Source organism: Ischnura elegans (assembly GCF_921293095.1).
Source record: "Ischnura elegans chromosome 13 unlocalized genomic scaffold, ioIscEleg1.1 SUPER_13_unloc_1, whole genome shotgun sequence".
Taxonomy (NCBI): Eukaryota; Metazoa; Arthropoda; class Insecta; order Odonata; family Coenagrionidae; genus Ischnura; species Ischnura elegans.
The window spans coordinates 17655899-17680786 of record NW_025791657.1 but is presented as its reverse complement, the minus strand read 5'-3'; the positions used below and the strand labels follow the sequence as shown (position 1 = coordinate 17680786).

General features: G+C 37.6%; 1 protein-coding gene and 1 long non-coding RNA gene across 5 annotated transcripts; one reads left to right on the top strand and one right to left on the bottom strand.

The window, feature by feature from the left end:
* LOC124172328 lies at nt 1-16037 on the top strand. Of its 4 annotated transcripts, none has more exons than XM_046551772.1 (5): nt 1-191; nt 2267-2373; nt 4457-4536; nt 12063-13522; nt 15953-16037. In XM_046551772.1, the coding sequence occupies exons 4-5, from the start codon at nt 12203-12205 to the stop codon at nt 15965-15967; spliced, it is 1335 nt and encodes a 444-aa protein (XP_046407728.1). In that variant the 5' UTR covers nt 1-191; nt 2267-2373; nt 4457-4536; nt 12063-12202; the 3' UTR covers nt 15968-16037. The 4 variants fall into 4 exon arrangements, with proteins under 4 accessions (XP_046407728.1, XP_046407726.1, XP_046407725.1 ...); XM_046551770.1 differs by lacking the exon at nt 15953-16037 and adding an exon at nt 5728-5810 and having other exon boundaries at nt 12063-13928; XM_046551769.1 differs by lacking the exon at nt 15953-16037 and having other exon boundaries at nt 12063-13928.
* On the bottom strand, nt 16031-24888 carry LOC124172332. The gene is made up of 4 exons (XR_006868128.1): nt 24804-24888; nt 21285-21482; nt 17574-19025; nt 16031-16117 (listed from the first exon to the last, which is right to left on the bottom strand). It is a non-coding gene; the product is annotated as an uncharacterized LOC124172332 (long non-coding RNA).

The following is a 24888-nucleotide window of genomic DNA, read 5'->3' as shown; positions in this document are numbered from 1 at the left end:
CGGAGGAGGGAATTGCTTCGTGACAAGTTTATGGTCAAGGTCAAGCATTAGTCAATTTCTCAAATAGTTTATTTCATTGACTACGCAGGCTTTGATTGCACAAATATGATGACCCCGTCGAAATTTTTTATGTGAGCGAAAGGCATGAATATTTGCTTGGAGAAATGATTTCGGGCTTGGTTTGAATTGAGGTACGTGGTTTCTTATGTTATTGTTTAATTCTGGTGTATTAAAGGTGTCAGCGTTGTTATTGGAACAAAGAAATTCCTCAAGTCTTCGAAAGAAGGGTAAATCGGATCCAATAGAAACAATTTTTTGTCTGGAATTTGAAAGAGATGTAATTATAGTTGAGACTGAACATTTTTCATAAACTTGGTGAGAAGAATGGTCACTCTTTAATGCATCGTAGGTTACCTGAATTTGAGAATACTAATTTCATAAACTTCATTGATTTATCATTGTGGAATCGATGTTTGTGACGTATCCACATGATGACGGAGGATTGAGTGGTAATTACTACTTCCCTTGAGTTTTGAAGGAACTCATTTTCATCACAGCTACTCGAACTGAACCATCCAAACAGTTTTTCAACTATTTCGATTTTCTTCATCGTGAGCATAGCAAATCATACATGATCCGTAAACTGTATTGCACATTCATGTATCTTGTGGCATAGTAATTACGACTTGAAGTATAATTGTTTTCGTGTGTTCACTATGTTAGTATCCCTTTCTATCAGTGAAATAGTATCCTACGAATCGTAGACTTTCCTTGAACATAAAATGCCAGACTTAACAATCCAATACCAATTTGGTGATATTGTTTGTTAGATATGGTTAATTAATTCGTCATCTTAGAATTCTCTGCCAGCCTCTGGAAAGCCTCAATGAATTCCAACTAATTTGTGGGCTCAAATGTGATAATTACAAGAAAAAAAGTGATTACATTCATGTCGTGATATACTTTTCCAAACTAAATAAATCAGTTCCTGTGAGTAGTAGAATATGATGTTTGAAAACATAACCAGTAAAAACTTCAAAAGTGTTCCATTAGTTATCAAATTGAAATTCGATAGAGAATATCAGTTGATTCATCTAGGATATAATAACATAAATTGATTTTTTCCGGCGTAGAATTTTTCTGTAGAATTATTTAATACTCTCGAACCAGCTAATTTACTGTTTCCTCTGTCCATTTTTTGTTGTGTGTTCCTATTAAGCAGGGGAAAGTGGGTCAAAACCGACAGGTAAACATTTTTTCATTTAAAACTTGACCCGCTGTTGCTAATATTCTTTTAAATGTGGTTAACAGTAATATTTATGAATTTAGGGTGTAGCATATTAATGGAAATGCATTTTATGAAAGTGATTCCATGTATTTACGATTTTTTTCAAACATTGACAAAATGGAGATTTTGCCTCAAAGATTGGAATTGCTCATTTACAAAACCTTTATCGTAAAATTTTGAAAGATTAATTTTATAAACACACTTTAAAAACGTGTGATATTTCTAAACATGAAATAGTAAATTAACAATATGTGAGGCTGGATATTAACTTATGTACAGCAATCACAAAGAAATTGTCATCTTCTTCTCAATTTGAACACGACTCTCAGCTCACTCTTTGTAGTTCAAACATTGTATCCAATCTAATGTATTTTTGAACTAGAATACCACTCATTGCAAAATTTGCAAGCCTACTCGTCTCCTTCATCACAATCATCCCTATCTGTAAAGGCCTGTTTACACGATGCATTAATACGTACACGTTAATGTCTGTTTTCGTGAATGATTTTTGAGGACCGGAACGGAACATGTATGAATGAGTGAACCAAATAAGAACAGGTTCTATTTTCTGTGAATGCATTCGTGCAAGTTGGGTGGTTAATGGTGCATTTTGGCTTTCATTCTCGCACTCATAAATTTAGACAATAACCTGTGCGTACTAATGCATTGCATAAACCGGCCTTAAGATTATCCAACCTCTGTTGGTCCTGCCCCCTCTCCCGTGACGGTTTTGCCCTTCGACACACAGCACAAAAAATGTGACAATAAAAGTAATCCATAATATTGTGTATCCATAATCAATTATTCGTCTACGTGGGCTTAAAGCACAACTAAATACACCAAGTTATCATATTAACTTACTGTTGGTAAATCAAATCAGCATATAAGCTGCCAGATCCAAAACAAACTTAACTCTTTCAGAAATAATAACTAATAAAAATCCTTGATAAAACCATCTAATATTTGAAATATTCACAGAAACGAAACGGCGGCCTCTACAAAAAGGAAAAAGAGCTCGATGTGCTGGTAATGGCAGCCACTTCAACTACTTTATAATGTTGCTGCTTGAAAGCAACAACTACCAGGTGATTTAAAAGGGCCGGTTTGATCCGCTCTGTCGGTTTTGCTCCATTCTAACCTGCATCATTCTTCTTACGTCAATTCATGCTGATGTTTGCTTATACTTTGGCATTATGTGAATTAATGAGGTATGACAATGTGACAAGTGTTAAAAACCTGCTGTAGCATTGATGAAAGATAACTTTGAATGATCATTGCTTCAATCATTGATTTCGTCTTGAAACAATTTTCCTAGCAAAATATTTTCAAACCCAGTCACACATACCTATATATGCTATTCTTTCAGTCAGCAAAGTAGCCTTGAATTTTAAGAAATCTTTTAGCGCAACTAAATTAGTGTCTTCGTTTATTACGGTGACTTTTGAGGTGCCATGTAGGTGAAGCCTGTCATGAGTTATTCCAATCAATGCAATTTAAATTAAAATTTTACCTCAGAGCCATTCATCTAAAATGCATGTAAGACCCTGTGAAAACTGGCATCAGCACCTTGGCTTTTATTTCAAAACTTGTGTGTGCAGTATAGCATTTAAATTATTTCTAAATAGGTTGATTTAAATTTTCAAAGAACTTTTCATCAAGTCATAGACATCTTAGAAACATCAGAAATGGCCATTGTGGGGAAACATTAATTTTATTTTGTCTATAATGTGGTAATATTTACACGGGAAAGTTGACCATGCCTTTCTTTCTGTTGACAGTGCCAATTTTTTAATCAAGTTACAGATGTCCAAAAAACATCAAAGATGGCCATATTATGGCTTGGTCACTTTGTGACCAAGTGTCATCTATAGATGATGGCAGGCTTCGCTTGACAAAATTTTCGGATCTGGGCTAAGTTAAAATTTTACTCTTGGGCTAAATGTGTTAAGGGGAAACATCAATTGTATGATGTCCATGATGTGGTAATATTAATGATGAAACCGGAATGGTAAAAATGTATTTTTTCTACATTGGTTTCTAATTTTTTTTCTAATTAATAATTGGTTCTGTTTAAAGAATTGTGTGTGCAGTATAACTTTTATTTTTTTCTAAATCGGTTAATTTTAATTTTCAAAGAATTTTTATGAAGTTATAGACGTCCAAGAAACATTAAAAATGGCCATTATGCAACCACTTGGACACTGAGTGTCATGATGGCTTCGCTTGGTAAAATTTTTGGATGTGACCAAAGTTGAAATTTTTACCTTCGGGCCGAATGTGTTAAGGGGAAACATCAATTTTATGTGAATTATGTGGTAATATTAATGATGAGACCGGAATGTTATAAATGTCTTTTCTCTACGTTGGTTTCTAATTTTTTTCTCTAAATTGCGATACATATTGTTGATTGGGAAGTGCATTTTAAATTATAATTGTTTGAACATTCGAAATGTGTCAATTATGACTTGCTTTTCTTTCCAACCGTGATAACTGCTAAAAGTACAAATGATAAGTAGTTGTTACTTATTCAAATGGCAAAGTTACTTTAATTAATGCAAATATTGTTGACTTTGATTATAAATTACTATTTAATGTGAAAGTGTTTCACATTCTAGAGGGGATACATCTCAGTAATGCCGTTTACTAAAATTAACAGTATTTGCCTAAATATAATGCAATATCTTATCCAAGTGGTGTTGGGCGATATGCTTGGTGCCAGTGTGGGTAAATACCGCCCACACTCTCAATGGTAGGGGTGCTAGGTTGAGGGTAGGAATGATTTAATTTTAGTTTAGTGATTCTATCGGATTTGGTGGTGAAGGACGAGTACTCGCTGACTCGTACACCTGTTCGTCACTGAGTTTCAGGAGAGGATAGGCAAAAGGACAGGGTGATAAATGTAAAAAAAGTAGGGAGTAGAACAAACTGAGAATACTCAGGCTCTCACCAACCTTGAATGTCGGAAGACCAAACGATGAAGTCTGGCTCCCAAAATACTGACAATGCGTGACTACCTATCGCCTCCCGTCGGTCCAACTACTTCCGGGGCTGGAGGGGTTGCCTTCCTCCCCTCTCCTTCTCCAGCGGAAGCCTCCACTGCAGTCTGCTGAAAAATTAAAAAAAAGAAACATTGGGGCACTAACGGAAGTAATTTATTTTACATTTCAGGATTGCCTCTTCTGTATTGGGAATAGGAAAGTCAAGGAAGGAGCGATTACCCATTCCAACCAGATTGCGTAACCTATTTGGTAAGTAGGAAGTTGGAAATGCATTTAATCTATGCTTTTCCATGAAGTATTCATTATTGTGTTGCTGCCTTGCTTTAAAGAAGCATACTTGTCAAGAGAAAGTTTTTATCTAATGAAATGGACAAACAGAGTTTGAACGTAATGTATGATAAGAATGGTTGGCAAATATTTCTTGTTTTATTTGCACATAATGTTTTTTGCTATAGTGTACTTCGTACTCATTCCCAAGTTTACAGACTTAATACACTGCTCTGAAACTCTTGTCTTAAATGGAATCTGCATTTTTCTTTTGATTGAGTAATAGTCATATCGCTATGTTTGTGTGTACGAAATAGCTTTTGGTCACTTGAGGCAGTGTCAGAGGGCAACATTTGTCAGTTCTAATGAGCTGATTATTTTTTGCTTTTGTTTTAAATGGAGCTTTGAACCATAACCTTTGTCATGCGGTCCAAGAGACCACTGCATTTTTTAAATAATGAATGCTTTCAAAATGACAGTTTTGTTGTTCAGTAATTCCTTTATCTTCATATTTCTGTATTCTATGGATTTAACAGTCTTGAAAACTAACATGTTTATTCTTTATTTCTGTAAATATCTGACTGAACTCGATTAATGGTCTGTGAGACCACACAACACTCCTGGCGAATTCATAAAGAAAAGGAAAAATGAAATAAGTTCAAATGTTTCCAATTAATCAGCCATTTTAATCTAATATTTATGGCTATAATTTTAAAAATGGTGAGATTTTGATTATTAAAAACCATATCATTAAGTGTTTTACTCATCAGTTTTTTATTCTGTTTTACAGAACTATTTTAATCTTTTCGTCACCAAAGACGTAAATATACATATAGACGTTTCCTGACCTGGGAGACGAAAGCTGTATATTTCCGTTTGAGATTTTCCTGACCAAGGGAACGAAAGCCGTATATACCGTATTTGCACGAATCTAAGACGAGGTTTTTTTCCCACCCAACTCCTGCAGAAAAGAGGGTTCGTCTTTCGTCTTACAATAGGATGCAAAATTCTCGACGCCAATCGGGTTGCATAATTTAGTTAGGAAAAAATTATGGATACCTGAGTTTGCCACTTGATAGGTATACCATGACAAATCATAGTCAAAAATAGCTGAATGGTAATTTAGCTTATTTGATTTTGTGTTTACATAATAAAAAACATTTTCATTTTTAGGCAGCAGGCAAAGATTTGGTGCTTGCCGATCAGTCGCCGGGTGCACTTCTGCCGTGTCCGCGTGATTGCCCGCTTTACCCTGGGTAAGGCTCCATCCAAATTAAAGCTTGATAAACTCACAAAATGTTCGTGTGATTGGTTACAATTAAGGTTACTTTCCCGCGGCACTGAGCTCCTCCCTATGGTAGTTCTATCTCCTGGGGATATTCAAAATGTCTGCCTGTTGTTATTAGCCATAAATAACACAGTCATTTCGTCTCATTTTCATGAAATGATGGCTGCGGGAATAAAGTAATTAAACGTTAAAGCCTCAACACCGTCGCGGAATAAACTGCTATGAAGTTGTTGCATTTTTTCAGAGCAAGGGTAAGAAGGCAACATAATTTGCCTTTGATTGGAGAGATCGATTCAGTTGTGATTCCGTGCCTTTCAGACTATTACGATGGCAGAGAAAAGAAGTCAATACACTGCCGCTTTCAAAAGAAAATTTATTCAGTGGAACCCCGATCTATCGTTCCGGCATTCATCGTTCGCCAATTCTGGTTCCAAATAAAGTTCCATATGGACAATGTAATTTTTTCCCGCATCTACCGTTCCCCGAAGTATCGTTTTCCCACATTGATCATTTGAAGATCAAGATCCCAACGAAAAAGCATTCCCTCATCCATCATTTGACGAAAATGAGACGAAATGATTGCGTATCATTTATGGCTAATACCAACAGTCACACATTTTGAATATTCCCCAGGAGATGGAACTACCACTGGGAGGAGCTCAGTGCCATGGGAAAGTAACATGAGCGCATTTCCCAAGATCCATTATCCCCCTCCATTCAGCACTCTTCTCCCCCCTCTGACGCTTTCCTCTTCTCCAAAATCAAACAAAAGGTCCCAGGTCTTGCAGGGATTTTATTACAAAGACCTTAGCTTTGAAAGAAAATATCAAGTTATTGGAGAGTAATAGAATCTTGTTTCACCATTCCCTCTTTCTCCCCCACTGACCTTTTTCTGCTTACCTGCTTCGAAGTTCCCCATTTCTGGAGATCAACTGCTTCATGAGTCACCTATTAGACCAAAAGGTGTCTAAAAATGACTTTCGGGAATTGATATTACACCTTCATTGGATTGAAATATTAGTAATGTGCGTGTAATTTGAAAAAGACTAAGATCAACCCGACGTATTTCTGACTTCATTTAAGCATTTTATGCAAGAAAGTAAATGTCAAAATATGACGGAGACTTAGCATTCTGGCGAAACTCGATATCCTCGCAGCTGAGCTTCTCAGAAGTTGATGCGGCATTTTTTTCCCGAAACATATATGAAGTTACAAAATATGATTTATGTTATAAATCTCTATTGTTACAGTCACAGACGAAGGGATATTTTTCAGGGCATTTGTTTTCTCCCTGCTAGCAATTCGAATTCATTTGCCCTTCTAGCGCTTCGCTAATTAAAACAAAATGGGCATCTGTAGGAAAATATATTTCATGGCGCAGTCATATGGTCATGCTTCATCCTCTGCAGTATGCTCTGCATTCGCCATATGCGATAGCATCAGTTCCGAACTTCACCTCGTACGAGTGGTTCCCTACTTTCCAGGGTGGCTTGACTTCAAACCACCGATTGTTTTCCGCGTGAGTTTTATAAAGTCAGGTTTCATTTTCACTAGTTTAATTTTATTCGTCTTCTGACCATGGCCCCCCCGAAGAAACTATTGAGAACTTTAAGAGGTGAACTGAAAATAATTGAACATGAAGAAAAGAATCTGGGCTAGAAGCGCGTGAATATTGCTGAACGCCTTGGGTCATAGGCAGATCTAGGGGGGGGCATGTGCCCCCGATCCTTAAAAATTATGCAAGATTTTTAATACATTATCATTGCGTTCATTTTGTATTACGAGGTATCCTTGTGCCCTCCCCCAGAAAAAATACTGGATGCTGCCTTGCTTGAGCCCCCCCTTTATTGGGCAAATATAATCCTCCACCCTTTTCCCCGAAGCCAACCCATCACGGCATACTTATGCGGTCAGTTTATTGTTAAAGTGTGATTTTAATTTTTTTATTGTTATTATTCTGGCAAATGTTTGTTCATCAACATATACCTTTCATTTTGCAATGCCTCTAGAACTTTTAAACTAAATTCTACGGTTATTTTTAGGGTTTTCAGTAATCACCGGGTTATGGAAAGTACACATTATAATAGACGGTTGATTTATCACTGTATGGATTCCGAAATGGCGGATCTGTTCGATATCTTTCCCTTGTCGGAAATGGGAAATGAATATAATGTGATTTGTTAAATGTATTGTGATAAGGGAGACTTATATCAGGATTGGCGGTAAATTTTGCAATTACTCACAGATTCCTGAATTTCTCACCATGGTAAGTGAGATGACTTAATAGTTTTACCCACTTTCACAATTCTGTTCACTATCAACTCACTTTGAAGAATGCAGCTTATTTGGATTATACATTTACTTTTTGAATCCAGCGTTATGTTTACGGCATATTGGGAATGGTGCTAATTATATGAAATGGAAGAAAACCTTAGGTCACACTTACAAGACCTCACGATATTCGGTCAGACATTCGAAACCATTTTCGAGATTTTGTTATTTGAGTACACTTTCATATGAGTTGCTGGGAAAATTGAGTATTACTGCTTCTTTAAAGTAATTCTGCAGTAAAAATGGACACACTTGATAGAGAAAGTCTTTTCGAGGGACGTATCCCATACAGCAAAGGGAGAATTTTACTCATTTATACTTGGTCAAAAGTTGGTGTAAGGTATAAGTCAAGAATTCGCCCATTTTTAATTTGGGCCAACTGCCTTGACCCTCATATACAAAAATATGTAGCAAAATTTAGTACTGCATATGCTGTAGTCAGCAGTAATCTGTCCAATGAAATCTGCAAATACTCCAGAGTGCCTTCAACTAGCTACTAAGCGGTCTGTTATTTGCTACCGAGCACAACAGCTTAAGCTGTGACACCACGGTAAACATCATGCACCCGCTTCCTGCCTTGCTCTAGATGCTCCTGTTAAAATTAGGGTCAGGGAAGGAGCGAGTCATTTTTTGCCAGAAATTCAAAGGGAGTGCACAGAGGCAATGGTGATATTACTTGCGCTGCAGTTCTTGGACATTGAATCTGGATGCCTTTTTGTCTCCAAATTAGCGGGGATGGAATTCACAGGGAGGAGATAAATTTAACTGTGATTTATCTGAAAATACAATGGATACGAACTCCTTGGGCGGGCTCGCGGGGTTACTCTCCTGGGCCGAGGTCTGAAGCGTTAGCTTATCACCTCTGCACCGCAGAAGGGGGAGGACTGGAAGGAGCAAGGAAGGAGGCGCCGCCGCGATAGGAGCCCGACGACGCCTCCAAGGAAAGGACGGGGAAGGAAGGACGGGACGAGGAATCCTGCACCGTCACAAAGGCGGGCAGGTCCTACTATTAGCGAAACCAAGCAATACGCAATTAATATACTACCAATTTTAGTAGATTTTCCTATGAGGAAGAAAAATCTATCGATCAAATCGGTAGATTATCTGAAAATACAGTAAGCACTAACCCTCATTACACATTCTCTTATCTCCCCCAAAGTAAACTCAAATGTCTTGGGGAGCAGCTTTTACATTCAAAAGGCCACAACAAATTATTAAAAGAGACATATAGTATAAGGAACAATTTAAAGTACATATTGCAATCATCAAATCATGTCAAAAATTATTACCTGAAGAAAAGTAGGATTTAAATGAAATGGATTCATGTTTTATAATAGTCGTTAGCCATAGTAAGTGAATATGTTACAAGCTAGAAAACGCTAATGTACCTTCTTTTTACTTTGATAGGGTTATGAGTTTCATTCAGAAGGTTTGGGGGGATAGGTGTGAGAAATGAAGTGTTTCTTAATTTACATTTTGGAGCCACGATATTGGAAAATAAAATATATTTTAATTAAATTCAACCATAGCCATTAATATTCAATGGCCATAATTTCCTCAATTTGCAATTAAAACCATCCCCACAATCTCATAATCTATTATCGCCATCGCCATCGCCATTAATCTAATCTCGCCATCATTAATTCTACCACTTTGACTTTTCTCCTGACTGGTCCGACAAGAAATTCTCGTAGCAAACGTAGCGTCTGTGGACCGGTGCTCCATTGCACTTCCATCAGGAGGGTAGTTAAGCGAAAGTAGTGTTCTTTGAACCGCACTCCATGGTAACAAAGACGCATTAATAGTCTTATCTACATTCAGAATTCAATTTCCTATCACCTCACTCACTTTGAATAAAGCAGCTCACTTGGATCATATCTTTGACTTCTTAACACAGTGTAATGTTTTCAGGGTATTGGGAAAGGCACTAATTACATAAAATCAAAGACAACTTTGGGTCTCACCCATATAAGACTTTGCAATATCCAGCAAGACATTGAAAGTCCACAGAAATCCATTTTCTAGATTTTTTATTTCAGTAGGTTTCTTTTTGTTTAAAATCCTAGGAAAATAGTGCTTTTGTTTCTTTAAAAAAATGCAATAGTAAAATGGGGACTTATGCATTTTCAGGACATAAATCTCGCCCAATTTTCTCTGGCAAAATTTGAAGCTAAATTAAACATATTTACGATCAATTATTAGTGAGACTACCTGTCCAACATTTTCTCTATTTTTGCAGTAGCAGAAGTCCTTCCCAAACGATTTCTTTAAACACGCGTTGTTAGAAAATTGAAATTGCAGCTATCCTCGATAATAGCATGAAAGTATGTTATGGATTTTAATACGTTCACTGCCACTTCGATCATAATAACCGAAACGTGTACTTCACATTGACACTATTTCGGTTATAATGACTAAAGTATGAGTCGCTTTTTTGGAGTCTCATACCACACCGACGCGACGGTCACATCTACTTCAGTGATGGGTATATGATGTGACCGACATTAGACACACAGCCGAACCTGTCCAAGGGAATATTTTGTAGTGGTACAAAATGGCAATAAGACATTTTTCTTGTTCACTGTATCATGTAAACTCCACTGCTGTCATTTTAAAATTTGTATTGCGAAAATTCATTTTGTTTTCTGTTGAAATCGTTATTTATTTGCCTCGAAATCTCAATACACCTAGAAAAGGAAAAACATTTCGGCAGGATATTTTCTGCATCAAGTCGTCTTTCTTATTTTCCCAAAACCTCTGCTATGATTGAGACTTTATTTTGCACTGCTTGTCATTGTAAACTGTAGAAAACATAGAATTTGCCCTTTAGCTTATTACTGTGCAGCTTAATATTAGTTCATTTACATATTTTTGGTAAATCTACATGTTATATCTATTATTCAAATTGCAGAAGTGGGCAAAAAAATCATCTAAACTGAGTTTGCAGTGTCCATTTGGAATTTGAAACTGTCCTTAAAGATGCCAAAATTCTATAAATATTGAGGTTTGCCACGATATATAATGGTATTTGAAGTAAGCTGTTTTTCACTATTGAAGGGAGATAATATGTATGAGGGAGATAAGATGGGAAGCTCAGCATATCCATGAAAGGTGGAATCTTTTAAAAGAATGTATTCACCATTGTCAGCATATTCCAAAGTTACGTTGTCAATTTCATAGTCTGATGGTGTAGTATGGTAACATAATATAATAGATGGTATGTGTGTGTGGGGAATACAACCCAGAGCTTAGGTGACTTTCATTGCTGGGAGGAGAGGAGAGAAGGAAGTGTAGACGAAAACACTGGGTGAGCCAGCTTTCAACAAATAGCACCACGGGGACTGCATTCCATGCGACAAACTGAGTGTTTTACTTGAGGTGTCCTCAGTAAAGTATCCAAGTAGAGATCACCAATTTTCTGTTGAATCTCAATTGCCAGCTATCTTCTGTCGCATTTTTTTTAAGGATTATGTATAATATAATTATTTATATATGTCTTTCTCTTTTTTCACTGCCCATTTTCCTATCTTATCAAATCAATGCATAGATTTTTGTGTATACCTTTCCTATTTTTGTGCTAACCTGCACTTCCCTTGTTCTTGATTCCTCAGGTTACTAGGTAATCCTTGCGTTCACGCTCCAAACTGTACATGAAACCATTTTATGTTTTAGTCTGCTGTAAATTGTTATTTCATCATAAAAATGGTCATTGCATCTGATGACATTTTATTTAATGGCACTCTTAGGCAGTTTTACTTTCATTCAGGGTTTTGTATTAAGTGTGATATTCTATTTCTCATAAGTCAAACTTACGTTTGTTTTATTGTTCCAACACTGATATTAACAAATTCAAAGGTAATTATTTGATATTAATTCTGTTTCTTTGCAGTCAATATTTCATCCTTTCCTGCCAATGCTGAGATAGTGTTTTTTGTCCATGATCATCACAGCCACTCCTTTTATCCACTGTCAACTTCCTGTCTGCCATATCCATATAACAATCAAGTAATTATTTAAGGTTTCCCAATAATGGCGAGTAATGCATCTGATAGTATTGCTGAGGAATTTGTTGAAGATAGGCTGTTTTCTGGATTATTTACCGGTTCGTTGCTCCAGCATAAGGAGCTACTGGATATGGTGGACGATGTGAATGTACGGGGCGTGCGGCAAAAAACACTCTTGCATGTAGGGGTGAGGCTTGGGAAGGCTGATTGGGTTGAGGAGCTGCTGGCAAGAGGGGCTGACACAGACCTTGTGGATGACACTCAATTGAATGCACTTTCTTCAGCTGAGGAGATGGTTCACCGTTTTCCTGAAGACACGGAACGCTCAGAAGTTCTGAAATTGGTGTCATTGGTTCACAGGAGAGACCAGGTGATTCTGCGTTGTCTGGAATCATCTTCCAGTAAGAGCACTGGCCTTGTAACACCCGTGGCTAGCCCAGAGTGTGATATTGCATCTCTCAAGTCCTCTGTTGATGCAATGAGACAGGAGATGAAATCCCTACTGTGTCAGCTGAGCTCATCATTGGAGGAACTCAAGGCGAAAGTGTGTGGACGTGACATTTTGTTGCGTTGTTTGGAAGAGGCGGTGACGTCTACTGTAGAGGATGTGACGTCAATTAAGTTTCGCCTAGGAGGGGATATTGCAGTGAATCCATCTCCATCCAATGCGGCCAGAGCTAGGCAGGAGTGTGTAGATGCCATGATGTGTAGGACTACGATTGTGTATAGATATGGAGCAGATATTATGCGAAGTTTTTATGAAAGACTGTATGATGAAGATTGTTACACTGCATATATTATTACTTGCCTGTGTAGGGATGATAGGGTGAAAGTTATGGTTGACCCTGATTCTATTCACATTGGAAGAATGAAGGATAACGTTATGGCTTTGGATGGGACTCAGTTGAGTGGGTTTCAATGTTTGTCCTTTGGTGATTTGCAGAGTGAGATTGTATATTTGGGTGCAAAGGTTTGTTCAGATAATAGTGAGAAAGACATATGTGGTAGGTTAGCTTTGACCCTCGCACAATTATCTCTCAAATTAGTTTTTGATAATGAAGGTTGGCCGTATAAGAAGGGAGATGTTATAAGTGAGTGGGATTGGATGATGGCTCTAGAAGAATTGGAGGAGGAGGGGAGGAAAAGGGTATGGGGATTACATAGGAAGATCCAATATGCCTTGGATCGGAGGACACAGTTGGCGAAGGTATGTTACCTAGCAGCTACTGTCCCTCAGATTATTACTTTGCATGGATCCACAGCAGGAAGATCTATACTGCAGCAGCAAGCCCCTCGCCTCCTCTCCTTGTACTGTGACCACGTGATACCAAAACTGCAAGCCAAGGTGAGGGTGAGTCCAATTTCCGAAACGACTTCTGACACGAGTTTCTATTGTATGCCATCATGATACTCTCATTCATTGCAAGCCACTGTAATAGTAGGGCCTGTTGTTCACAATGGCTGTTTAATCAAAATTTTCAATGGACTATTGTGTGAGGTATTTTTAATTTTTGTATTTTGTACAATTTCATTGCATTTTTTTGTTTTTTCGCCTTGTTAATGATATCCATTCAGTTTTTTTTATGATTTCACCTTCTGTGACTCTAAAAATATTGATGGTGAATCAATTCGCAACTTTTTTCAATTGTTGGTACAGGTATGGTTCTCCCCATTGGTTATCCATACTCGGTCCTGAGGATAAACTCTTATTATCTAAATGTATGGCAAATTTTAATAAACACCATTTTGACCCTATCTGGGTCGTATCTATTCTTTTTTGACAGAAAATTTGTCTGCAGGACTAAACAGACATTGATGTTGAAGGGCTGCATGAAATATACTTACAGTTAGAGTACAGTTTACAGAACTTAACATTAACACTAGAACGTCCGGACTTCCACTTCACCTTCAACGGCCGAGGGGATCAAATTGATCCCCTCCGAGTTTTCCGCATATATATACAAGTAGTTGTGGGTAATGAAATTAAAACAAAAATTGTTTTTACTGGTCATTTATTTGGTTGTACTAGTTAGCTTAGCTAATATGAAGTCAATCACACACAGGGCAGGATGTTAAAAAAACTCACTTTTATGACAATATTCTTTTTGGATTTTCGTTCCATTTATTTTCAAAAAATGAAGTTGGAGAAGAAATTGGAAATATTTCATAGAAGTTAACGTTATGAAAATATATTGTTAACATTATAACATATCACTCTAAAAATTGTCGTTTACTAATTAAGACTCCTCGCAGACAACACAAAAGTAGTTCACTCTGTCAGTGCATTGTCCACAAACCATTTTCCTGCACTTGATGCACATCTCTCATGTTTTATTTCTTTTGCAGTTTTTCTGCACTTGGCAATTACGCCTTTTAGTACTGCGCTGTAAATTGTTTTCATAAAGTTCAGGAATCGGCTCAATTCCAACACTTTTTTCTTTTGAGTAACTTAATCTCACCTCTTTGATAATTTTTGAAGAATTCTTTTCCTCGACAGCTTTTCTCCCGTGACAGCTTTATATATCGCGAAAGCGTTTCTTGCAGCGAGGTCCAGAATATTGTGGAATGCATGCACGGGCCACCTTGATGATGCTTTTACCGAAAGGTGTGTTGCCATTTGGTCAACGATATCGACACCATTGTGTGGTTGTAATACTTTGTTCCCAGTGTCCTCTTCGTGCTTGCAAGGATGCTTACTCTGGGGTGTAGGCTGCTAAGTAAGATTACATTCCTGTTTTTCTTGCTCTGATATATTGTAAGTGAAATTCCGTCGTGTGTCATAACCCGTGTACTGTGAATCACTATTTTTGATGTTTTCACAGACTCTGATATTTCTCTTCTTACCGAATTTATCGTTCGTTGCTCAGGCCCTCAGTCAGCCTGGGACCTGGAGTCGGCACCACTGTTTATACCTGATATTTAAAACGAGATATAACAATTACTATACGAAATATTCTCTCTATTTTAATACGATACTTATTTATATGAAATTAAACGAGTCTCCTTAATACACAAAAAATGAACCTAATGATAACTGTATAAAAGATTTTTTCTAAAGTTTTAGGATCAGGGAGGGCATGTGCCACCCCCTAAATATGCTTATGGACGCAATGATTATTAGGTTTAAAGACTGATAATTATTTTAGATATAATTAAAACGGTATATTAATTCATCTGCAATACAACTTCTCCATTATCAATATTTTTCATTTGTTACCCTTTTTATTTCCTTACCACCACCTATCGAAGAAAGGCATCGAAAAAGGAAAGATGCATTCCTGGTCAGAAAAGTGGGATTAAAAAAGAACGATGGACTTATCAGCAAATTTTCACTAATGTTCCATTTAACAGCACATTATTTTTCACGGAAGTGTTTACAAAATTATTTCCTGAATTCGCCTTCAAAACTATTGACAGAATGTATAAATAATAAAAGATTTCATAGAATATGTACAGAAAATTGTTGGCGAGGGTTGCTGGTTACATTAATAATTGAATTTTGAGAAATAATAGAAAAAATACATTTTATTATTATTATTACTTATAATGCGGAAGGTTTTCAAATAGGAAAGTTTCTTAATCAGAAAAAAAGGGTCTAACAATTAACGATGAATGACTTTTCAGTGCATTTTCACTACTTTTATATTTAATAAATTAGTATTTTACATAATATTATTTTAAAAGTTATCTGGTTACATAATTTATTAAATACAGGGTTATAATAGCACATATTATGTGACGTTTGATGAGTATGTGCGATGCTTGTCTCATACAGCACAGGAAGACATAAGAGGTGGATAAAAGCGGCAGGGAACCCAATGGAATCCTGAATTGGAAATAGCGATGACCAACAACAACACTATTGATGACATCCTGCAGAAAGAGCTTCAGGGCAGCAGAGCTTGCTCGCCATTCAAAGAGAGTGCCACTACTCCTAAAACTGAGGAAAATTTAGTATCAGTTTAAGTATTAATATTCACAAAATTTGGTGAACTTGAGCAGTAAGTGTGTCACCCCATCATACAAGAAATTACCTCTCTTCAACCAAGATGTATGCATGCTTTTTATATTGTTAAAATTATTAACCACATATGCTTCAATGTGACATCATGCTTTGTATCTATTTCAAAGGAACTATTTGCTTGCTACATTGATGTATTTACTATATTACTTGAAAAAGTACAATACATGGTAAGGAACTGATGTCACAGTCTGTCTAAAAATGGATATTTATTGTAGTAAAGACTTCTAGCATTTTATGAGGGTTAAAGATCAACAGCCTGAAGGCATATTTCCATAGATGTTGAAACATTCATTTCACTTCATACCTAAGCAGAGGGCAAAGATGTGAACATTGAGACAAATTTTCATGCTGATTCCTTTAAAATTTGTTTTGAAATACCTTTCTGAAAGGATAACCCTTGCAACTTTGACCATTGAAGTACAGATATAGGAGCACAAAGCAAAGATTTCAGTCAGATAATATTAATAACAAATTTAACTATTCTAAATAAAATGAACTGAATACCATATAAGCCACATTTCTGGCACTCGCTGGTAGTAAATGAAAAAATATATAAAAATGGGCTTCAATAGTAGATAAGTCACTACAAAATTTTACGCAATTATCATAGTTGCAAACAGCAAGCAATTAACTTAGAATTGCATGTGCCAAGCGACTCCATCAAAACAAGCAAACCAATTTTTACTGAAAGGCTAGATAAAGATGGAAACATCAGGCAAAGGTAATTCCGGCAATTAGAAAAGAGAAGCAAATGTTGCAAATGGATATGAGTTTAATAAAGAATAAAATCACATTGCTGAGCCAATTGCTGCATTTCGTGCAAACTCTGCAGTGCATGAAATACATAAGATATTAACTCTAGAACCACTACAGCAGTCATCTTAACCACTCGATACTTTCAATGGTTGCTGATAAAGTATAGACACAAATATAAGTGTGTGGTTCTACTACTTTTCGTAACTCTATGAAAGGAAACTACATGAAATTTTTCTTTCACCGTCGAGTCTGGTTTTAAGAAACTAATCAAAAATAATAATATTCCAGGAGCTTATCTTACAAAAGACTGGCTAAAAATTCTCTTCATATGCCTACTCAAGCTCTTTGTAGATAAGTTGAACAATGTTGACATGCATCTTATTTGGACCATGATATTCACTGAAAAAAGTGCTGGAATGGAATTTTTTTAAATGACCTCTTGACCCCTCTTACCTAATACCAATGAGAGACAAGACTTAAATGAGATTATGTCAAAATATTGCTGCTCAGAATAAATGAGAACAAATGGGATGTCAATGGACAGGACAGGAATAAATGATACTCTGCAAATATGTAGGAAGGGGAAGTATTAGCATGAGATAGAAAGAGGACTCACCTTTGCCTTGGCCAGCAGTGTTGGTACCACCTGGTTAGAGAACATGGAGAGGAGGAGAGGGGCTTGCTCCTGCAGTTTCCCTCTTCCTTCTGCAGATCCATCATGAATGCTAATCTCAGGGACTACTGCTGCAAGCCAACATACCTCAGCGAACTGCGTCCTCCGATCCAATGCATAATTGATATACCAATGTAATCTACCACCCCTCTTCCTCCTCTCCCCCACCTCCTGTAGAGCCCTCATCCACTCAGACTCGCATTCTGTGTAGCTGTGTTCATATGGCATCCCCCTGTTGCCAAAAGCAAACTTGAAAGATAATAGTGAGAGGGATCGAGCTAACCTAGCAGCTACGCCTTTCTCACTGTTATCCCAACAAGCCTTTGCACCGAGATAGACAGCATCGGTCACCAAGTCACAAAATGAAATCCAATGATACCCATTCTCCCGAGTCCCATCCGAGTTCACAAACTTATCCTTCATCCTTCCAATGTGACTAGACTCACAGTCCACCAATACCTTCACCCTATCATCCCCACTCAGATACCTACTTCATTATACAAGCAGTGCAATCATCTTCATCAAAAATTCTGCAATAATACCTACGCATAATGTCTACTCCATCTCCGTACATTATCTCAGTCTTGCGTAGCATGGCTTCCACACACTTCTGTCGAGCATTGGCCATATTGGATGGAAGCAGATTCACCACATTCTCCCCAAATAGACCACACTTCATTGATGCCACATTCTCAGCAGTTGAGGTGACGGCCTCTTCCAAGAAACGCAACAGTGTGTCACGTCCACACACTTGCGCCTTGACTTCGTCCAAAGAGGAGCTCAACTGACTCAATAGATTTCATCTCCTGTCTCAATGCCTCAACAGAGGACTTGAGAGATTCAATATGATGTTTAGACATATCCACAGATGTCTTGTAGTCAGTGCTTTGACTGGATGACGATTGCAGGCGGTTCATCATCACTTGGTCCCTGCGCTGTACCAACGTCACCAACTTCAGCACCTGAGAGCAGTCCCAGTTCTCAGGGAAACGACAAACCATCTGCTTGGCTGAAGACAGTGCATCCACTTGATTGTCATCCGTCAGTTGCGGGTCAGCACCTCTCGCCAATAGCTCTTCCACCCAATCAACTTTACCTAGTCTCACTCCAACATGCAATAGCGTACTCTGCTTTATCACCCTGGCATTGACTCCTTCCAACACATCGAGTAGCTCTTTGTGCTGGTTCAATGAACCAGTAAACAATTCATTTAAGAGCCTCTCCTCGACATATTGCTCCGCATTGCTAGCAGAAACATTGCTTGACATCATCGTGAATCATTGGCACAACCACTGAAAGGATTGTTGTGTTATGTTGACAGGAAGCTGCCAAACTGCCGATGGTTATCCGGGAGAAACACACTATCACAGTTGACACCAAAGGATGAAATGTGAGCTGGAAAGAAAAAAAAATGAAAATCTAATTACTGCCATAAAATTAGTCAATAGCAGCGACAAAACGAGAGAATTGACATGCACATGACTTGAGAAACAACGAAAAGTATTTCGCTTAATAGGCAACCCAGCATATAAAGAATACTTTTCAAGAGTGGAATTTATTAACTGAAATCACTGTGTATCACCATTTTTACCATGAAATGAGTAACAAGTCTGCATCAGAGCAAAGCATTCTGGAAGGTAAGTGATTGTAGGGACAGTCTTGAACATCTAAGCAATGGAAAATGCCTTGTTTACCATGAACCCTGAGTAAATAAGAAAACATGTTTGGAACTGATGAAGATAAATAAGGAAATCAAAGCTCTGGCAAAATAAAGTGAGAAAATTGGCAACTGAAAAAAAAACAATCAAACAAATATAAATGATTTAAATAAATAATCCCTTATTTGGTCCTCTTGAGAGACAAATAAATACTTTATAGTGACAGTGGTGTAAATTTCGTGGTAGTCCCTCTCATCACTCCAATAAGAAAAAAGGAATCTGATCAAGCCTTAGTGCCACTTGTTGAAAGCAGACTGAACCTGGGTTCAGTGGCAGTTAAATAAACCCCCCACCTTTGCGGTGCAACTCTTATTGCAAAACATAGCTGAACCAAAATTGTAGCTGTTTAATATCATAGGATTGATTGTCTTGTATATGTGAATACACAGTTTAAATGAAACTTCCTAAAACATTCCTTGTGACTTATTTTTTTATTACGATGAAAGTAAAGGTAACTCAAGGTATCTTTTGCACTCCCTCCTTGAGTTTTTTTCTGCATGTGCTGCTGCCTGGGTTTCCCTTCGCACTTCCTTCTCTTGCATCCTCTTGGTAATGAAATTTACCTCAGCTCTAGACCGTCTTCTCAAAATGCTATAACATTGGACGACACACAATAACAAGCATTACCTTGGGATACATTGACAATGGAGAATTATTGGGAACACCATCTCATCGACCTCCAATAGAAGCCTTCATTTAGAACATTCCATCTCTCATGGATGCACCGCCACTTTCCTTATCTCCATCGTACACATGACTGTATCTTCATCGCACCCTCTTCTGGTGCATCTTTTATCTCCACCTCAACCCCTTTTGATCTTTCTTGAAAATTTGCTAACACCTTCCCTTGATTTAATTCTGGGTAAGTGAAAATCTAAATAAACCCACTGCATGGGCTGTGAAACTGCAATTGATCAAACTGATAACTTCGTTGAAACTTAAGAGTTGTCTTGTTATTACAGCATAAATTATGACTTTATGATTGTACCCTGACTCATACTCATAAAAAAGTAGTCTTGACAGTTATTAAGAGTTGGAATCACATTATATCATACTTTTAATGGCAAAAGTAACAGTTTATACCTTCATTTTGAGTAAAATAGTTGTTTTTCATGAAAAAGCTAAATGCGAAAGTAGAATGATTCAATGTTAATGAATTGGAAAGTCTTATTTCTTTTTATTTTAGTAAATTAAAATTTTCATTTTCAAGTGAAGGACATGTCTATAGTTAATGCCAAATTGAAATGTTAAATTAAACCCTATCACCTGCATTGTCATTATGACAAACTGATAATTATTTCATTATTAATAAAAGTAAATTTTATTATTTTACGTTAAATAAATGCAACAAGGTTTGGGATTGCAAATAAACGATTTTAACGAGTGAAACATCGCTGTGAACTTCAATCGGCTAACAATGATTACGCTGATAATACCAAATTACGAATCCAAGCAGAAACGAAAATTACACTCCTATCTAGGCCGATAACTTTGAAATGTTACCAACCTCTCATAGAAGAGACAAAATAACCCACAGAAAATTCTAACTAAATATTCTACTACATTGCACATTCGAAAGCCTACGCAAGACGTTCCATAATTTCACTATGGTTATTATTATTATATTATATGGTATGGTTATTTATATTTACCCTATTCACTAATCAATGCTAGAAATTATGCACTAAAACTATAATGCGTACATAAGACCCGCCGAAGTCGATTGATATCGTTAAAAAGTTATATGATGGTATGAGAACATTGTATCTTAGGCATGAGTATGATACACACAAGACAACCATAACTATCAATCCAACTTTCTGACGTTAATTTCTGACACTTTTCCTGAAAACCACAATGTAATACATTACAGACAAAGCATGATTAACCTTGAGATAAAATATCCGGTCTGTAGGTTCCAAGACAGAAAACGTACCTCACGGAAAAGATTAAATGAGTCAATTCTCATTTCTCATTCAGTCAAGTTGAACATGCAGCAAAGAGTTCACACCTGATCAGCAGAGGCATGTGGCATCAGGTCATTACTGGCCCAATCAGTGCAATCATATTCTTCTTCATCGTCACCGCTCTTATCCACCTTTACTGAAGTGGACGTGTATGTTCCCCTGCCACTCTAATAGAAAGAGAATTGCAATTCAAGTGATAAACATTTTCACCAATTTGCACCAGAAACAAAACTGATCACAACCGAAACATGAATTACGGCGTGTCTGTAGAAATAAGAAATTACCTAATTCAGGAGGGCAAGTCGGTAACTTGGGGCGCCTCGTTTGGGAGAGAGAGTTGTCGCCCAAAATTGTCTCCCCACCCAAGTCCGTAACTCGGTAGAGAGAACTGTTTCTCCCGTTCGGATGGGAGAAAACTCTCTCCGATGGGTAGTATGAAAAATTTCTAAGGCGAATCTGATATTGGAGCTTGATTTATCGAAAAATTAACCGTGTGCAATTTAAAAATGTTTTTAATTTTATTTCAAACTCATCCATGCAAATATTTTCTAAATTAAATGCATAATAACCTCATTATGACTTACTAAAGTCGGGACTACTTTTTTGACCGCGCGCAGTGATTCCTTGCTTGCAAGCGGCTGCTAGGCTAAATCCAAGTGCCGGTATATTTTGCTTGTCACCATGTAAATTCTTCATTTCGTATCAATTACAACCTCAACAAAGTTGAAAATTAAGAGTATATTTCTAATGTGAATACAGCTTTTGCTCGCTGCTTGCAGATTTGTGCAAACATCTTTTGTGCCAAAATTGTGTTATTGTCAATGTGACAACTCCCGTAAATCTTCTGCTGATAATCACAGTGCCAGTGGTTGCAATGTACAAAAATATCGGCTAAGAGTTGTAATTATCAGTGCTCCATCGTGATTGAATTGTAAGCAGTGTTATTACCATATCGATTAATGTCTGACAGCAATGTAAACATTGTCAGTGGCGTGTTCACCTCCGTTGTTCATCGTATAGGTACATTGACATTTCACGATCAAGCTATCAAGATCAAAGCTGTGTGTGAAGTTTCTTTTTCTAGTATATTAACGAATAATAGTCAGAAAAGTCACCTGTGCCTCTTTCGTGGGCTAATTTCTGGCTTTAAATCAGTGAATTAATAGTTGTTTTTATCATAACGAGCTTAGTGATTGTAAGTTGTTCGTGATGAATAAAAGAGTGGAAGTGATTTCCAGTTTTTTTATATTTTATTTGCCTATGTCTCACTTTATATTTACGGTGTGTGCTAGTACTTAGTTTGTGGATATTCATTTATTATTGAAGTACATTTATAGCTTCTGTATGTGTTGACAGCGGAACCGATTCGCGATCTCATGTTGTGTGCACACGGTTATGCTGAGCAGTCGTATTCGTGAAACCAATGAAATGGTGAAACTCTATTACATTGTCGTGGAATAAGTTCTTTTAACAATAAGGGCATGTCTTGTGTTTCATTAACTATCTGTTGCTTTTCATAGGTAACTGTTTAGAAGTTATTTTCCATTATTTAAAGTGCTTTTCTTGCGCTCTCTGAATTAGCATTAGCTTTCTAAACCCCGCTACTTACACGAAAAGAATTCAGAGCTACAGATAATTGTTATTTCATAGGATTGCGGTGTTTTTGTCTGCTATTGAGGGTGATGGATTTTCAGCAGGAAGAGAATCGGACCATCGAAGGACGGATAGGACAACCTTCTCCGCTAATGCGGCCGGAAATCTTCCTCCCTCGCCTCAAACGGTTTATTAATATCCCGCAACAATTTCTCACTGGTGTTAATTGCCCCACTTCTCTTAAATGCACCTCATATACGAGCAATACTATTCTATGGTTTGAAAGAAAACGCGCCATATTGAGAAAATACAACAAAACACTGTCGAGATACGCACTTTCTCCATGGGAGAAAGAGATACGTCGGGCTCTTGAGGGGGACGTAACTGAAGCGCCCGTCTGGGGCGCCAAAGGCGCTTGAGGGGGCTTACGGACTTGGGTCGAGAGACTAGTACTCTCCCAGGCGACAAATAGTCTCCTTTCTCCGGCGGGGCGCCCTAGAGACTTGGGGCGGGCGACAACTCTCGCGCAGGCGCTTCACGAATCTCCTTTCTCCCATTTTCGGGAGAGAACAGAGTTACAGACTTGCCCTCCAGGAAAACTATTCGTACCGCATCAGGGAAGGTCAAATAAATTTTTGGCCAACAATATACAGTCCAATAGTCATTCTGCACTCATTTAACCGAACAAAACTTTACACAGTTATCACAAAATCCATACCTACTACAATCTGATTTTGGTGAACATGCAATGCCACCCCAGCATCCATTGCTCCCCACGATACAGGAAAGATGGCTGTGGTTGGTTCGTTTTCGAAGATTAACATATTTTATACACCAGAACGCCTGGTCCAGGGTCATCAACTTTTATTTCATCCTATTTATTAATGGAAATTTTATTTCGGAATGGTTCTTTTAGCACATAGATACTGTGTAAGTAAACTCCCTATGGTGTAAAGTGAATTGCAAGTGTTCGAGAAATATGGCATTTTATAATCGTTTTGTGTTCTTATTAATTATGTCAGTGTGCATGTTGTTGATCACCATGAGCCTTTAATGACGTGTGCTCTCGCAAGAGTGGTTTTCATTTTTAATGTGGAAGTTGATCAGTATATGCAATGAAAAAACTAACATTTTGGCTCACACCAACCCTTGCTAGTGTCGTTGTCGTATCTCCGTGTTTGAAATGACACTGCTTAAATACCTAAACACCATTATGATGATAAAAAATAGTCTCATATGCATGTTTGTCACAATTAAAAGTAATGAAAAAGTTGACACCGTATGACCACTATGAAGACAACAAAAAATACAGCCATCACAAAGCCCCGAACCCTGGTCCCCTGGGTGGTAGCCTTAAACACTACCACTAACCCACCTGACCCGTATGCTGAGTAGTGCGATATCATGGAACTATACGCAGCTTGTGAAAAGTACCGCATGAAAATTAATTAATTACAGCCAAACCAAGGCCCATTCAACGGAACCACTCCTAGGTCAGGGATGTGTTCACCATTCCGAAGGCCATAAAAAAATGTCATCGAAAAAGGTGAAGCAAGTTTCGTGGTCTCCCCCTGTAAAGGCCGTTTTACAAGGTACACGGAATTGAGCAATCTGACGTACGTGTGAAGGCGCAATCAAAATTGCATCGTGTAAAGTGGTGAATTGCTAGAACGCATGCGAGAATGCCAGGATACGAGATGTCAAAATAGCCCCTGTTCTAATTTTGTTCATGGATTCGCGCATTTCCACCCATTTTAGAAATTAATGCAGCTCTAACCTGCACAATTCAGTGCGCCCTGTAAAACGGCCTTAAGTGTTGCTGGGAATGCTCTACAGGGGAATGGATTTGCATCATAAAAAAATCTGTGCTAAACAAGGAAAGATTGTTGACTCACCAACTCATCAATTGCCAATGGGTCTATGGCATCACTTTCAATTCCATCAGGAGCTGTCCCATAAAGCCCTTCACCATTCTCTTCC

What these genes read in the sequence shown, in the direction of transcription:
- LOC124172328 (XM_046551771.1), top strand. Translation starts at nt 12,203, where the DNA reads ATGGCGAGTAATGCATCTGATAGTATTGCTGAGGAATTTGTTGAAGAT.